General features: G+C 37.0%; 1 protein-coding gene across 1 annotated transcript in view; it reads left to right on the forward strand.

Annotated features, from left to right (window-relative positions):
• The window catches only part of L2hgdh (L-2-hydroxyglutarate dehydrogenase), a 44,638-nt gene extending 33,139 nt beyond the window's left edge, over positions 1-11,499 (forward strand). The window contains exons 7-10 of the mRNA XM_074068012.1: positions 3-170; positions 1,101-1,258; positions 2,113-2,244; positions 11,107-11,499. Of these exons, the coding sequence (XP_073924113.1) occupies positions 3-170; positions 1,101-1,258; positions 2,113-2,244; positions 11,107-11,302 (654 nt within the window). The 3' untranslated portion in view covers positions 11,303-11,499. The remainder of the gene's footprint in view (positions 1-2; positions 171-1,100; positions 1,259-2,112; positions 2,245-11,106) is intronic.
• Positions 11,500-13,961: the final 2,462 nt, after the last annotated feature.

Genomic DNA, 13,961 nt, shown 5'->3' on the forward strand with positions numbered 1-13,961 from the left:
AGGGAGAGGAAATTCAATGTCAGTATGTTGTGACATGTGCAGGACTCTACTCAGACCGTATTTCAGAGTTGAGTGGCTGTAATCCGGATCCTCACATTATACCATTCCGGGGAGATTACCTGCTTTTGAAACCAGAAAAATGCTATCTTGTAAAAGGAAATATTTATCCGGTAGGTAATGATATTTCTTCCTTTTTACTCTTCTCAAGCTGGTTTTAAGCATAAAGGAGATGAGAACAGAAATTTTCATCTACAATAGAAGAGAGGGTTTGAAGGGTCGTTTATGCAGACATTTTATTTGTTGCTCTAGTGGTTAAATCCCTACATCTTTGTTTAATATCATGGTGCTTAAATTGAAATTAATTGCCCATAGGTGCATGTCTCCAGAAAGCATGAGTGCATCCTAGGAAGTACTATCAAGAAGGAACCAGGTCCTTCCTCCTCTCTGGTGAAGGGAGCACTCATAGGACCCAACCCTGTTTCTCAGTTCACTGACTGAGATGTGAAGGATACGATCACTCTGTAATTCCAAGGAAGAGAAAACAGAGACAGAGAACAGAAAACAGAGACAGAAGAGTTCATTCTTCTGTCTGGAACTACCCTGGAAGTAAACAAATCCCTCAAGTGTATTAGGTTGAACCAGGTGGAATTGGTTTAGCTAATACTCAGATATTTGGTATTTTTGACCTTGCCAAAACACCAAATTCATCTGCTTCAACCCCATACATTCCCACTTGACAAAAGCCTGTGCTATGAATGTGAGTTTTTTTCTGGAAGTCCTGATTTTATTTGCCAATCACAGCATCCCTAGTTGTAGGAGAGAAAGGTGATGATCTGAAGTAAGGAAATGTCTTTTTTTCTTTTTCTTTACCCAGAGAGATGAATAGATGGCAGCTGTGTGTTACTGTCAGTAGCATCAGTGTTTCCTGGTGGCAGTTCTAAGCAGAAGCATGTTAATAGAAAAGCATATCTGAGTGTAGTTCATAGTGCATGTTAAATGCATAGAAGCAGATGTTTTATATTACCAATTGGATGTTTGTATCTGGAATAAAATGGACTGTGAAATGGGGCTAACATTTCTTTGCTGTGTTAAATCTATAGGTCCCAGATAGCCGGTTTCCTTTCCTAGGAGTTCACTTCACACCAAGGATGGATGGCAGTATTTGGCTAGGGCCTAATGCAGTACTTGCCTTTAAACGGGAAGGTTACAGACCTTTTGACTTCAGTGCCAGTGATGTTACAGATATAATTATCAATAGGTAACAACTGTACTTTTAAAAAATCATTTTATGTGCATATATGCATACACACATAGTGTGGTACTGGGAATTGAACTCAGTACTGGGGGTTGCACTTTCGAGGCAGGTGCTTTACCATTTGAACCACACCTCCAGCCCTTTTTGCTGTGGTTATTTTGGAGATAGGGTTTGCTTTTTGCCTAGGCTTGCTTGGACCACAGTTCTCCTGTTTTATGCTTCCCACTGCAGCTGGGATCACTGCACCCTGCTATTGGTTGAGATAGGGCCTTGAGAACTATCTCAGGCTGGCCTCAAACCATGATTTTCAGATCTCAGCTTCCCAAGGAACTAGGATTACAGGCATGAGCCACTGGTGCCCAGTTTGCTTATATTTTTAAGAGGGGAAAATTTGATACTCTTTTTATAGGATAAATCCTCATATTTGTGAGTGTTATATCAATTTTATTAATTCAGCTTAATCACTTCTTTAGTGCCCTGATTTAAAGACCTGCTGAGACCAAGTAGGTGTGTAGAAAGCATGTAACACTTGCATTAGAAAGCCTTGATGTTGGCAGGCTTAGAGACTCACAATTTGAAGCCAGTGGTTTTGGGGAATCTGAGTGTGGAAATTGTTTACCTTTTAGTAGATGAAATTTCCTTCTTATTTTGGCTCAAAGTTTGTTTTCTTTGAATATGTAGTTTTTTGTACTTTTCGTAGATTTCTGTGATGCCACCAAAAAGAATCTAATAGTTGCGGAAATATTTTACTTATTTACTTATTTTTTGTGTGTGGTACTGGGGTTTGAACTCAAGCGAAGGTATTTTATAGTAATAAGGAATTCATTTCTCATAAAGATTTTTTTCTTTACTTTCAGTGGCTTTTTAAAATTGGTGTTTCAGAATTTCTTCTATGGAGTTAATGAAATGTATAAAGCCTGTTGTCTTGGTGCAACAGTGAAGCACCTTCAAAAGTTTATCCCTGAAATTACTGTCAGTGATATACTTAGGTAAGAAAAAACATTAAGGAGTGTAAATACAGTTTACTTTGGTGAACTTAAGAGGGAGGTTTGACTTGGTGATTAGTAAACACATGTTTAGAGTCAGTCGGTGTATGTACTGACCTTTGTTCTCTCACTTCCAAAAGTTGTTGAATTTCTTTTGCGGTATATGTACTGGGCATTGCTACATCATAGCTGGTTCATCTACAATCTAAGCCTCTTTATTGCTCTAAACTGAAATCTCCATCTTAGTTTTATTGTGATGCCACCTCAACCTTTGTATTTAGCTGTCATTCATGGTAATGTCATTCATAATTTTTTTTTTTGGAGACAGGATTTGGCCTCTGCCAAATCACTTGTCTTCCTGCCTCTATTTCCTGAGTGTTGGGATTAGGAGGCAATGCTACCACACCTGACTGATAAAAAAATTCTTGCCTGAATTTTTAAAAAAGCTTCCTGTCTACTCAATCTTGTGATTTCAAAGCCTTCTGACTTTAATTCTATATAAAAATCATTGATCACCATGTTAACTTACTAGGTAATAGACGCACTAAATCTTTATATTTTGATCATTTCTTAAAACCTTTTAGAAACACACTCCTAGATCTGGCATCTTATCTTGCTTCTTTTTTACTTCTGAGGCCTTTTCCCTTACTTGAGACTCTACTTTCAGGACAGGAGTGGGAAGCAGTGTAATAATCAATCTAAGTTCTTCCTACAGGAATGTAGGGCAAAGTAAGGGTTGTGTGTGTGTGTGTGTGTATTTTTCCTTAGAAACAAAGACTTTTTGGACTTGGTCTGTAGATTATTGCAAATACCAGCCAAGCCATGTACTTTTCTTCTTTGGTGATATTTTTAGTGTTCACCCTTTTCCCTGAACAAACCATTTGCTAGGCCTAATCAGCAGTGTGCTTTGAGGTACTCACACTGCCTCTACAATCTATCTCTCCACAGCTCTCCAGGGCACTAAATATCTACCTTCTCTGTAACAGCTGCTGAAGTAGCCTGGTGTAAAATGTCAGTGGGCTCGACTATGTATCTGGGAGGAGAGCAATAATTATGTCAGCTGTCTCCCTGAGGGGATTGCGCTGGTCTAAATCTGACTCTAATGTGTCATTCGGAGACCAGCCTCTTTGAATCCTTAGAAGAACTTTTAAAACACAGCTAATGTTTTTACTCTTATCTCTTTTACCCTTCTATTCCTCTTCAGAAATGGAACTGCTAGAAATATCTAGGTTTATTTTCTTACACTCACTAATAAATAAAGGCTTTTATGTTTTCAGTGGTTTGTTTTAGCAGTCTTGTTAACATTTTCTATCTGAAAACAGACTAGTCAAATCTGATTTCTACTATAGCTATTAATATTCCTTGGAATACACATTGGGTAGGCACAGTAGATACTGTGTAGAAACAGTGGCAGTGAATTCACTCTCCATATTCAATGAGCACTCTTTCATAGAAGCCTGAAGAAACCCCATTAGACCAGTGAATTTCATATGGTGGAGCTGGACTTGGGCCTTATGGGTATTAATGATTCAATCACAGATTAGTTCCTCTTTAGAGACAGAGATGCTGCTAGGCATGGTGATACGTTCCTATAATCTCAGCTACTTGGGAGGTAGAGATCAGGAGGGTTGTGGTATGAGGCCAGCCCAGGCAAAAAGTTAGCAAGAACCCATCTCAATAAAATACACTGAACATGGTGGCTCAAGTATGTAATTCCAGCTACGTGGGGGGAATAGGTAGGAGCAATGCAGTCTGTGTTGGCCCTAAGCAAAAATGCAAGACCCTGTCCAAAAAATAACTAAAGCAAAACAGCCTTTTGCAAGTGCCAGGCCCTGAGTTTAAACCCAAGTACCACCAAAAGAGAGACATATATTGAATATATTCAGCACTTCCATTTGTTTCTTTTCTTGATTCTGGTAGCTACAAAATGCAGGAAATTATCCATAATGAAAAGGAAATTGAAGAAGAAACATTTGATACCATTTAGTGTAAGTTAAAAAAGCAAGCGTAACAATGCCATACATTATTTATCGATTGCTGTGAAAATAAAAACATGCCTGGGACTGATAAACACCTATTCATGAGAGAGGCTACTTCTGGTGAAGGAAGGATCAGGATCTTAAGGCTACCACAGGGGCCTCCATCATATCTGAAATGCTTTATTTCTTAAGGTCTTTGGTAAAAAATTGGGTTTCTATCATGTTATTTTTTGGTAAAAACTTGGGTTTCTATTATGTTATTTTCTATACCTTGTTATATGCCTAAAATACTAGATAGTATGGGTAGACTTTTACACAGCTTGCAGCCCAAGCTGTACCCATGTCTTACTTGTCCTGAAATCTGATGCATTAAAATCATAAATGTTCTATCAGTCTTGTATCATAAGCATAATGAGCAGTTGTAGATAGTGGAAGCTAATAAGGCAGATGAGACTCTGGGTTTGCTCCCTAGCACCCCATGAAACAACAAAAAGAAAGGCTGTCAGAAGCAGCACCTTCCATATTGACTTGTCATTGCCTAGCCAGAGCATTTTAGGCAAAATGTACTGGTGAACATTAGATTGGAATGTAAAGTTACTATCATCAAATGGATGCATTAGGTATTCAAACTTCTCATTGTTAAATTCTGCCTCTAAGCCTCTTAATTTTATCTCTTAACGCCTTTAACTTGTTCTGTGATTAATTTTGATATGTTGATCTCACAGCGGTTTGTATCTGTTAGCACTGTAAGCATGTAAAAGGTGAAGATATATATGCCATGATTCCTCCCACCTCCACAAATCATTTTGGGAAATTCAAAAGTAAATTCTCAAGCAAGATGTTTTCCTCACGCTGGTAACTAGACTATACTGTGTTGTGAAATGCAAAGGCAAAACATTTCTGCAGTAAAGTTGTAATGATCTAAAGCAATATAGATTATAGTTTCTTAATCTTGGTGCTATTGACATTTTGGGCTAAATAATTTTTTTTTTGGTGGGATTAGTGTTTGAACTCAGTGCTTCACACCTGCAAAACAAGTGCTGTATCAGTTGAGCCACACCTCTGGTCCATTTTGTTCTGGTTATTTTGGAGATGGGGTCTCATGAACTGCCTGGGCTGGCTTCAAACTGTGATCCATCCTACAGATATCAGCCTCCTAAGTAGCTGGGATTACAGGCATGAACCACTGGCACCTGGCTCCAAATAATTCTTTGTTGTGAGGGACTGTCCAGTTCATTGTAGGCATCCCTGTCCTCTACCCATTGCCTTAGTTGTGACAACCAGAAATGTCTCCAGATATTGCCAACGTCCTATAGGGGGCATTAGTGTAGAGAATTTGGTAACCTTCACAATACAAAATGTCAAGAGAAAATATAGCAAATACATAGCGGAGAATTCAGGACCAAAAATAAAGAAGAAAATTGAAAACTCACGTAGTAAGACGAATTGGTGCTGATGCTGACCTCAAGTGGTAGGGAAAATTTGCTGATTTTTAATATCTGAGGGACTTCAGCTGTATTTTTAATTGATGTGTGATTCACATGCAATAAAATACATAGATCTTAAATGCTCAATGAATTCTGAAAATTGTGTGACTCATATATTTACCACACAAAACAAGGTATAGAACATTAACAGCTTGTATTTTAATTGCCACTCAAGTGGTAGAAAGGAGGCCTTGGGTCTAGACAGGTAGAGATTTGGAACTGAGATCCCAGTGTAAAGCCAGGAACTCTTGAAGAACAACATTATTAATAAAAAGGATGTCTAGATAAAAATATTCCCCTTGGCACCAGCAAATGTTGAGGAGTTTTGTATGTCCTTGTTTTGGAGGTAGGAGTGGGAGTTTTAATGTATATCACCAGTTTAGTTTAGGAACCATAAGCTGAGAACATTTAAAGTGGATCCAGACTTGTTCAGTCTGCTCTCCTTTTCCCTCTCTCCCTCTTTCCCTTCTCCCTCTCCTCTTCTTCTGCCACCATCTCTCTCTCTCTCTCTCTCTCTCTCTCTCCTGTGTAAATTAGAGAGTGAAAATTCAAGGCAATTTTAATATTGTCAATACCAGGCATTTATTGGTTTATTATTAAGATTCCTTTGTATACATGAAGTTAAATGGCATATCATCTGGGTTTGCTTTAAAATAATTCATTAGAGGAAGGAGACTGTTGGGTGGGGGCATAGATGAAACGAGATTGGCTGTATGTGTGTAGTTGTTGAAGCATTTATCATACATAATGATGATTATCCATATACAGGATTTTATTACATTGTTCTTTTTGCTTTTTTACAAGTTTGAAATTTTCTATTAAAAGCACTTCCTGAAGCATCTCACAGAAACAAATTAAAATCTCTGTGGAGGAACACACCTTCAACCCACAGGTTTCCCCCAGAAAAAGTCCTGCTGGACAGATATTACACCACCATAAATGAGAGTTGGCAGATAAAATAAACACCAGAATTAGATGCCTAAAGACTATGGATAATAGTAAATATTAGAAACAATAAATATGTTTCAATGAATGAAAAACAAAGGTATTGAAATTATAAAAAAGATTAAGACAAAGTATAGGCAAATTTGGAAAATGACTAAATACAACTTCTAGAAATGAAAAAGATAGCTTATAAATTCTAAGACTAAGATCAGGAGGATTATGGTTCAAGGCCAGACTGGGGAAAAAGTGACACCATTTCAACAAAACAAACTAGGTGTGGTGGTACATACTTGTGTTCCCAGCTAGGCCAAAGGAACAGGTAGGATGATTGCCATCCAGGGCCTGTCTGGGCAAAAACCTGATACCCTATTCAAAAAATAACTAAAACAAAAAGGACTGGGAACATGGCTAAAATGGTAATGCACCTGCCTAGTAAGTCAAGGCCCTGAGTTTAAACCCCAGTATCATCAATCAATCCAATGAATCAGTCAATATTAAAACTAAAGTGACTTAAGTTAAACACTTGGTTTCAAACCTACCTAACAGAACATGAATAAAAAGTAAATTTGAAGAATTTAGAAAGTAGTATTGCAAGAGAAAAATGTGTGAAAGGTAAAAGACATGGAGAAGAAAGTCAGAAAACCCCAGCCTATCTTCTCATAGGAATTCCAGAGAAATTGATAGTGACTCCCACCTTAATAAGTTAAAGTAAGAATGGAAATAGATTTCTAGGGCTGGGGGAATGAGTCAAATGGTAGTACTTGGAGGCCCTGAGTCAAGCTCCAGAACCACAAAAAGGAAAAAAAAAAAAAAAAAACACACACACACACACAAAGAAACCTCTTGATTCAGATTTTCTTTGCCAGGCTTAGTGGCTTATATCTGTAATCCCAGCTACGCAGGAGATGTAGGTAGCAGGATTCATGGTCAGGCAGGCCTAGGCAAAAAGCATGAGACCCTATCTGAAAAATAACTGAAACAAAAAAGACTGAGAGTGTGACTCAAGTGGTAGAGTACTTTCCTAACAAGCGTGAAACCCTGAGTTCAATCCCCAGTACTGCCACAAAAAAAAAAAGTGAAAACCTTAGAAAAATTAGGTTAAATAGCATGAAATAATATGGTAGAAATCAATTATGCCAGTAATTACAATAAATGTAAATGTTATTAACTCAGTTATAAATAATAGATAAATGAAATGAGTTATAAAGATGGATTAGATATAAAATATTAGAAGATTTCACTAACAAAACACTTGTGATCCCTTCTGCCACCAGAGTAGAATACTTGTAAAATTCAAGCTCTCCCAGGATATTTACAAAAGCTTAAAATGTTTTAAACCCTAACCAGGTCCTCAACAAAATTCAAACTTTGGCCATAAAAGGTTGGGGTGTGGCTCCGTAGTAGTATACACTTGTCTGACAGGCACACCTGACGTGCACACGGCTGTGGGTTCCATTTCCAGCACCAGAAAAAAAAAAGGGGCATAGAAAAACCATGTTCCCTAGTCATAATCCACTTAGGTTAAAGATTAGTAACAAAAATACCAGTCCTTCAGGTCTGGAAATTAAATTGAAATTGTTTACTTTCCCTATACCACCACTTCCAGTTTAAAAGTGCTCACATGGATCTTAGCTTTAGATTAGCAGTAGATCCCTTGTGAGTTTTCCAGAACACTAGATTATCTTATTTGGGACTGGACAAAATGTCAGTTACAGCCTTTCATAGTAATTTCCTGGCCCACAATTGTTGCCCTGTGACAATACAATATAGGGCTTCTCAGGTGAATGCATGTAATTAGTTACATATTCACCTGTTCTTGTCTCTGAACATAATTAAGTATCTAGGATGTACCTTCCTATTAAATTCAGCCACAAATGTAGCAAAATGTCTATCTATAGATAGCACTACATTAAATGTAGCTGAATTTGATATTTTGCTGAATGGATTGTTCTTTCAAGTATTAAAGTTACAAAAATTAGAAGTTTAGAAATTTAATTTCTGGCCTATTGAATGCCTACTATGTGCAATAAATATGGATATGGATATAAAATGGAATGTGTGTAAGACACTGTCCTCGTCCTAAAGACATTTATGGTTTATCTCACCTGAGATTTCAAATGATTATCCTTACCTCAAGCTGAATTGTTTGGAGGAGAAAGCCTATGTATAGCCCTGCAAAGAAAATCCCTGAAGTTGCCCTAAGTGCTAAAAAGTGAACATGAAGAATATAGTATTTTAGACATTTTATGTTACTTTTAATGAAAATGAGATCTTAAGAAAAACCTGTAATAATGAGTTAGAAAGAAAAAACCTAATATTTTAATTTGTTTTCTTCTTGAATTATATTATTGGAAATCTATAATTCCACTTAAGCAAGAGGTATTAAAGACATAATTTGTGTTTAGGGCTGAAGAGTTGGCTCAAGTTGTAGAGCGCCTACTTAGCAAGCACAAGGCCCTGACCCAGGTTCAAATCCCAGTACCATAAAAAATTCCTAATTTGTATTTATATGAGAAATAACTGGGACAGATTTTACTGTGGTTACACAGCGTTAACCCCTATATGCTCTGAAGGAGTGAGAGGAATGCACTGACAACCTCTGTACAGAGGAAAGTCATTTTATGTTAAAACACTGAACATCAGTGGCAGGTCACACTGCTGTGTGCCCAACATGTCAGTCTTCTGCCAGACACAAGGAAAGGGCCAAGAAAACCAAGCCCAGAGATGCTTGCAACCAATTGCAGTATTTTCTTTAAAAAAAAAAAAAAAAGGCAGGAGGAGAAGTGCCAATTTGAGTTGACATAAGCTGCAGGAAGAATGTGCAGGTTGGACCACACACTGACAGCTAAGCAATGTCAGCTTTCAGTGCTGTGCTGTTTGTGCTCTAAGTGCTGTATCAGATTCCTACTTGCAGTTCTTCTAGCTCGAAAGTCTCCTGTCCAGATTCCCTGCCTGATTGTCTAGTGCAGATTCCTTACCTATTTTATCATACAATTTTTCACACCCATTTTAATTCCTATTTACCTAAAAAATGAACAGTACAGGTGTATGACTTCAGGCAAGATAGTCAATCTCTGTGTTTCTTTGCTGTTAAATATCAACTACATAAGCCTCCAAGACTTGTTTTGAGGATACATGAGATGGGTCCTACACAGGAAGCATTTAGTAAATAATAGTCAGTATTCTCTTTGTCTCTCCTCAGCCAAGCTGAGGTGTTGAGGACAGCACTCTCAGTCTCTTCTTTGTATCTTTCTCAAGTACTTATCTGAGTTGTCCCAGAATCAATAGAAAATGTTTCACATTGTTGCCTGACTTGTCCAGTCTTGATGCATATGAGATAGACATTTTCACATTGGGTTTCCTTGAACAATTTCAAAGGAGGTGATATTAGAAAGTAAAAGCATTTAATTTATATTTCATCTGCAAATTTTAGCTATTTAAAAAACTCTAATATGTGAACTCACATGTTATAAAGCAACTTTAGATAGTAAAGATCCTCACTGTATTAAGATGCTGCTAAATTAATTCATTTTATGTTTTTCCTGTCTCTCTGAAGCTTTTTTTTTTTTGGCAGTACTATGGTGTGAACTCAGGGCTTTGCATTTGCTAGGCAGGCACCCTACTGCCTGAGCCATGCCTTTAGCCCTTTTTGCTCTGGTTATTTTGGTGGTAGGAGATAGGGTCTTGCTTTTTCCCAGACCAGCCTTGACTACCATCCTTTTATTTTATGCTTCTCACCATTACTGGGATGATAGGAACACTGAGCCTTTTCCCATTGAGATGAACTTTTTTGCCCAGGCTGGCCTTGAATCATGATCCTCACAATCTCAGCTTCCCAAGTAGCTAGGATTACAGGTGTGAGCCACCAGTGCCCAGTGCCTGTAATCTCTTTAACTGAAAGTTTTCCTGAAATTGAAGGTTACATTGTTCACATAAAAACAAACTACAAAATGAGAACTTACTTATATTTTTCTCCATAAATTGTAAGTGTTCAATCAAAATGCAAAAATTAAAAGAGTAGATAAGGAGTGCAACTAAGATACCTAACTTCTGCTTTTAATTGCTTTATATTAACCAGAAGAGCCTCATTGTTATCGATTGACTCTTATAATAAATCTTTATTAAAAATTTAAATAAAAAAGATGCATTCTAATTAAATATAGATTTATCTGCTACTTTTAGGAAGAACATATGTTTATAAGTAAGCTGATTATTTGTACATTTATTTGATTTACTGCACTTTTATGTAGTAGACCTATACTCTAGCCAAGGATGTAGGTTTGCCAGGCTACAGTTGACAGCCTTTGGCTGAATACACACCTGTTTGGTTTCCACATAATTGTGCATTTAGAAGAATAAAGACTTTTTTGCTTTAAGAATACTTGGAAAATCACTAACTTGTAAAGTATCCCATCTCTTTGAGTCAGCTGAATACCAATGTTTTGTTTTTGCAGAGGTCCAGCTGGAGTCAGAGCACAAGCTGTAGATAAAGGTGGAAATCTAGTGGATGATTTCGTATTTGATGGAGGAGTTGGGGATGCTGGAAATCGCATTCTTCATGTGAGAAATGCACCTTCCCCTGCTGCCACTTCTTCCCTTGCAATTTCTAAAATGATTGTAGATGAAATGCAGCAAAGATTTGAATTGTAAATAATGAATGAACCTAGGTATGCATTATAATCTCCACATCAGCAACAAGAATGTACTAATGTCATTCTCTAATTATAACTTGCGAAAATGGTTTTAAACTCTCACTTTGAGGCAAAAAAATAACCACTGAATTATTGATATGATGTAACATGGAAATAATTTTTTAAAATTAAAGTCCATACTTTGTGAATGAAGAAGCAAGTATAGTTGTGTCTGCCCTAAATCCCTGACTTTCTTGATGATCTCTCCTTACCAACCATGGTCCAGAGAACATTTGGTTCTTTTTATTAGAGTTTTGGGGAAGGAAAGATGGCATAAAAATTGATTATTTCCTTAAATCACTGTTTTGAGTTTATAATATCTAAGTTTTTTTGTCTTTCCTGGACAAGAAAATATACTACAACACACTATATGTTGTGAACATTCTTTTAATTTTGCAAAGTCATAGAGAAGCCGACATTATTTAGAGTGACATTTATATTTGGAAATTAAAAATTTTTGATTTTAAGAAAATACATGAAATTTCACATTTTTAAGTAGTTTTAAAGAAACTCAAAGACTTTATTACTTCCAGTCTTTTTATAAATCTCTTTATAACATGTGGTATGGTATCATCACTACCCCTAAACCGCAGTATACTATGTGTGGTTGTTGCCTGCTCTACAGTCTTCTGGGGTTGAGAAACTAAAAGCATCCAGAGCTGGCAGGTTTTTACAAGAGCAGTTTTAGCATCCTGACATTGACTGTAATATTAAACAATTATTATCTCACATCTCTGTCTTTTAGTCATGCTAACATTCTTAAAACACTGGCCAAGATCACTAATGATTCATACCTATTTGGCTTTTCAGGATTTCTATACACTTTTGTGAGGATATTTCTCCATTTTTGGTAAATATCAAACTTTGAGGCATTCACTTTTGTAAACCGCGAAAGTGCCTTACATTCATGTGTACATCATGAGCCTGTTAAGTTGGTGTCCAGTACCATACTGTGTACTGTATATATGGGTATATGGTTTATCTGATGAAATGCATCTATAGGTAAGAAAGTTGGAAAATAGAAATGTAAATGAAAATGTGACCACCTGACCAGAAAAACAGAACACCATTTAGGTGAGACATTTTCATCCATTCTCTCACACGCTTTCTCAGGATTAATCTTCCACTCTTCTTTTTTTCTTTTTTTTACCTCTCCAAAGCTGTGTAATGTATAAGTGGGAAGGATGTGCCTGTTGGTTGATAGGAAAAACTTCTGTTTTCTTCCTTTTCCCTCATGTCAGCCCTTGGTGATTACATTGATTAAGCTACCTCGTCCATTACTTTGAAGGATACATATTGTCAGCTTCAGTTCAAGAAGCAGCCCAACCCAGGTAAATACACTAGGCCATTACTCAGCACTTGGGATGAGCATACTGAAAGCACTCTGAAATCATACAGAAGAAACAAGCTCTAAGGGTTCTTCACAACTGATTCCTGCAGGAAATGCCCCATACAGGATAGTCTTCTGTTCTGTTACAAGACTGCTAAGAAATGGAAAGTATTACAGTTCTTTATTTCATCAACAGTAAGACTGCGGACAAACACACTAAGCTGTGAAAGATGAAATTATAAAAATAACTGTCCTAATTGAAGCAATCCTTATTCCATTTGAGTCTGTACTATAACCCCCAAAAATGTGAGAGAAAATTTATTGAAAGTGTTTTCAGTATGTAGATTATTCTGTTTGTAAAATATTTGATATTTATGTCAATAGGGTTTTTTTTGTTAAATGTGGATAGAATATTTAAGAATTTTGTGTCTTTCTGAGAGAAGAAAATGTATATTAGTATTAAAATATTTTAATGATCCTTGTGTTGTGGGAAACATTTTTTAGTTCCTTATAAGCTTTTACTCAAATAAATATTCTGTGTAAAACAAATTCTCATAGTTTTAGATAGCAATCAGTTATTAAAAAAGAAAAAATCCAGGTGCTGGTGGCTCATACCTATAATCCTAGCTACTTGGGAGGCTAAGATTGGGAGGATCATGATTTGAGGTCAGCCCTGGTAAATAGTTTGTGAAACCCCCATCTGCAAAATAACCAGAGAAAAATGGATTGGAGGCATGACTCAAGCATTAGAGCGCTTGCTTTGTAAGTGTGAAGCCCTGAGTTCAAACTTCAGTCCCACAAAAACAAAACAAAACAAAAACACAACACTTTTGAGGGGTCCAGGCATGGCCCAAGTGGTAAAAGCGCCTGCTTAGCAAGCATGAGGCTCTGAGTTCAAACTCTACTACCACAAAAAACAAAGAATCCTTCTGAAGCCAGGTGTAATGGTGCACATCTGTAATCCTCAGGAGGCTGAGGCCAGGAGGATCTTGAGTTGTAGGCAGTCAGCCTGGGCTACTTAGTAGTGAGACTCTGACTCAAAATGAAACAAAACAATGCTTCCGTATTTGTGTAGAATATACAAATGAGGTGGAGAAGTTTATGTTTTGGAGTAAAAGTGAAGCATTTTAGGTTTTAGCTCAGAATGTTTGTGAGGAGCTGTTAGTGTACCAGCAAGTCCATTTCATGTTATGTGACTTAATTCTTATCACACACACATATATGTATATCACAGTCCTTCCCTTGATCTTCAGAGTTCGCACTGTTGGGGTGTTGCCATTACTGTTGG

The sequence above is a fragment of the Castor canadensis genome, chromosome 3, assembly GCF_047511655.1.
Source record: "Castor canadensis chromosome 3, mCasCan1.hap1v2, whole genome shotgun sequence".
Taxonomy (NCBI): Eukaryota; Metazoa; Chordata; class Mammalia; order Rodentia; family Castoridae; genus Castor; species Castor canadensis.